Source organism: Mesocricetus auratus, unplaced genomic scaffold (genome assembly GCF_017639785.1).
Source record: "Mesocricetus auratus isolate SY011 unplaced genomic scaffold, BCM_Maur_2.0 contig_2255_pilon_obj, whole genome shotgun sequence".
Taxonomy (NCBI): Eukaryota; Metazoa; Chordata; class Mammalia; order Rodentia; family Cricetidae; genus Mesocricetus; species Mesocricetus auratus.
Genome location: NW_024432700.1, coordinates 547 through 3049, shown reverse-complemented (window position 1 = coordinate 3049; position 2503 = coordinate 547). Strand labels below are relative to the sequence as shown.

Genomic DNA, 2503 nt, shown 5'->3' with positions numbered 1-2503 from the left:
GTGGTAACTCACACCTTATAATTTTACTTAAGGAGTACTCAACCACAGGAAAGAATTTCTAGTGCAGATAGGGTGCTGAGGAAAAGGACAGATACTCACTGGCACTCCAAAACCACAGACAATCACAAGATCCTTGTCAGGAGTCATGGGAAAGTCACCAGTCAACAGCACAGTGACAGGTAAACCTGTCCTGGGATATAAGAGGTAAGAGTCCAGGGATGCAAATAGTTTCTCTGCTGTTTATAAAGAATCTGGCTCTGAATTACTGCTGTGGATGCCTTACCATTATGAACAATTTTCATTTTTTATGTACTGGATTATTCTTCCTCTTTTATTGATACTCATTGCAAAATATGCTTATAGAAACATCTAGTAGAATATTTGAATTTATGTCTTGATATTTGCAAACAGTTCTCTTTGATACAATAGAAAGGACAAAGGTCTTCAAGTATAGAGTCATCCATGCAGATTTCCATGTTCAATCACTGCCCTATTCAAACAGAGGGCACATAAAAAGTAGGGACTTTGCATTCCCAACCAGGAAATGAAATCACATCCAAAATTAGCATTTTTGAGTTCCATGCGCATAGTTGTAAACACTAACATTTAAAATTGAATTTTTTACTCAGCATTAATTTTTCAACTGAGACATATGCACTGTCAAGTAAATATAGCGTTCTAAATAGTATTTTGACAGATTTGTGGAAAACAACTATTATCCCACCATTGGTGAGGCAAAGAAAGCTGGATGTCAGTGAGATACAGGCTATCCCTTCACTATATTGATTTCTACTTCAACCTGGGCTTCGTGGTGAGAATATTTCTCTGAAAAAAAAGAATAGAAATTTGTATTTTTGTGCTGCGTCCTTACAGTTGCACTCTTGAGCCTGTTTCATGGTACCAGGCCACAGAATTTTCCCAGTTAGAAAACGAGTTTTAAACAAGGTGGTGTTGACACAGGTCTGTAGTCCAATTTTTCAGTATTGTCCTGGTATCTGATTCCAGGTTTGAAACACGAATTAGAATTCTGGAGAACACGAGGTCTGATTCCGAGACCACCATGGCCAACAAAATGGATATGTCTTTGGATGACATCATTAAGCTGAACCGAAGCCAGCAAGGCAGTCGCGGCAAAGTCAGGGCTGGAGCAGGGCCGGCTACCAGGGCCACCACGGTGGTGCCATGCAGGCCCCTGTGTGGGGGAATCGACACAGCAGGTCTCTGAAGAACTGGCCTACCATAAGTGGTGGCTCTGCAGGAGGAGGCAGGAACTGGCCGGCTCCCTACAGCAGGCCTAAACAACTTTCCAACAAGTGGCCCCATGACCTATTCGACAGCCACTTCTGTGGTGGAGCCAGCATGGAGATGGGTGGAAAGCTGTTGGTGTCAAACCTTGACTGCGGGGTGTCAGACGCGGATAATCAGGAACTCTTCTCAGAGTTTGGAACACTGAAGACAGCAGCTGTGCACTACGATCGCTCCCGACGAAGTTTAAGGACAGCACATGTGCACTTTCTACAGAAGGCAGATGCTCTGAAGGCTATGAAACAGTACAATGGTGTCCCTTTAGATGGCCGCCCCATGAACATTCAGCTTGTCACATCACAGACTGACTCAAAAAGAAAACCTGCACAGAGAATGAACAGAGGTGCCATGAGGAGAAACCATGGCTCAGGGTGTTTTGTTGGTGGCCTCATCCGGAGAGGGACCCGTGGAGGCAGCACTGGAAGAGGTAGAGGTATGAGCTGGAACTCAAAGCAGCATCTTTCTGCCGAGCAGTTGGATGCACAGCTGGATGAGTACAATGCACAGATGGACACCAGTTAAACAGCCGGGCAAATCCACAGAATTGACAGGACCCAGAAGCTTCGTCCGTAATCGCTAGAGGGAGGGTTGGCAACTGGACTGTGAAGACAATGGTGGATTTCTTTTTCGTTTGTCTCTCTCTCTTTTTTCCCTGTTTTAAAATGGGATATAAAACTCATGTAAAGGCTTTTTTCCCCTCTATTTTTAAATGCTGAAACAGAACTGTTTTGTACCGAGTTATTTTGGCGATCAGTTTTACTGGTTACTGTTGTGGAGAAGGTGGCATTTTCACCTTTGCCATAATAAACTATAATTGTGTGTAGGAAAGATAATAAAAAGAGAATTCTGGCTACAAAACCTATTGTGTTTTAGTTTGTTGTGAGCTGACACCTAGTAGTGACACTATGTAATTCCCACAAGAGGAGGGTCAGTGCCTGCAGCCTGCTCAGGGGAATTTTTACAGAGAATGGATAAGGCAGAGTTGCAGCAGTCTGCTTTCTGTGGGTGAGAACAGTTTGCTTGCTGTCTCCCTTATTCCTCCTGAGGTTTTCTTGGAAATTTACTTGTTAAGTGTATTTCTTTCTGGCAGATTTTCATTAAATTTGGTCTATAGTAAATTAAATAATTCATTTTGTTTGCTTTTGTGATCCCAAACATTCAGTTCCATTACTGCTCCTGAGGTTTGACTGGGAAGTGA

At 43.0% G+C, this 2503-nt stretch overlaps 1 protein-coding gene across 1 annotated transcript; it reads left to right on the top strand.

Moving 5' to 3' along the window:
- Positions 1–1019: 1019 nt before the first annotated feature.
- On the top strand, positions 1020–2157 carry LOC121138382 (THO complex subunit 4-like). Its single transcript, XM_040741094.1, is given in 2 exon segments — positions 1020–1130; positions 1133–2157. Coding segments are annotated over 2 exon segments (765 nt in total). The 5' UTR covers positions 1020–1060; the 3' UTR covers positions 1828–2157.
- The last annotated feature ends 346 nt before the right edge of the window (positions 2158–2503 follow it).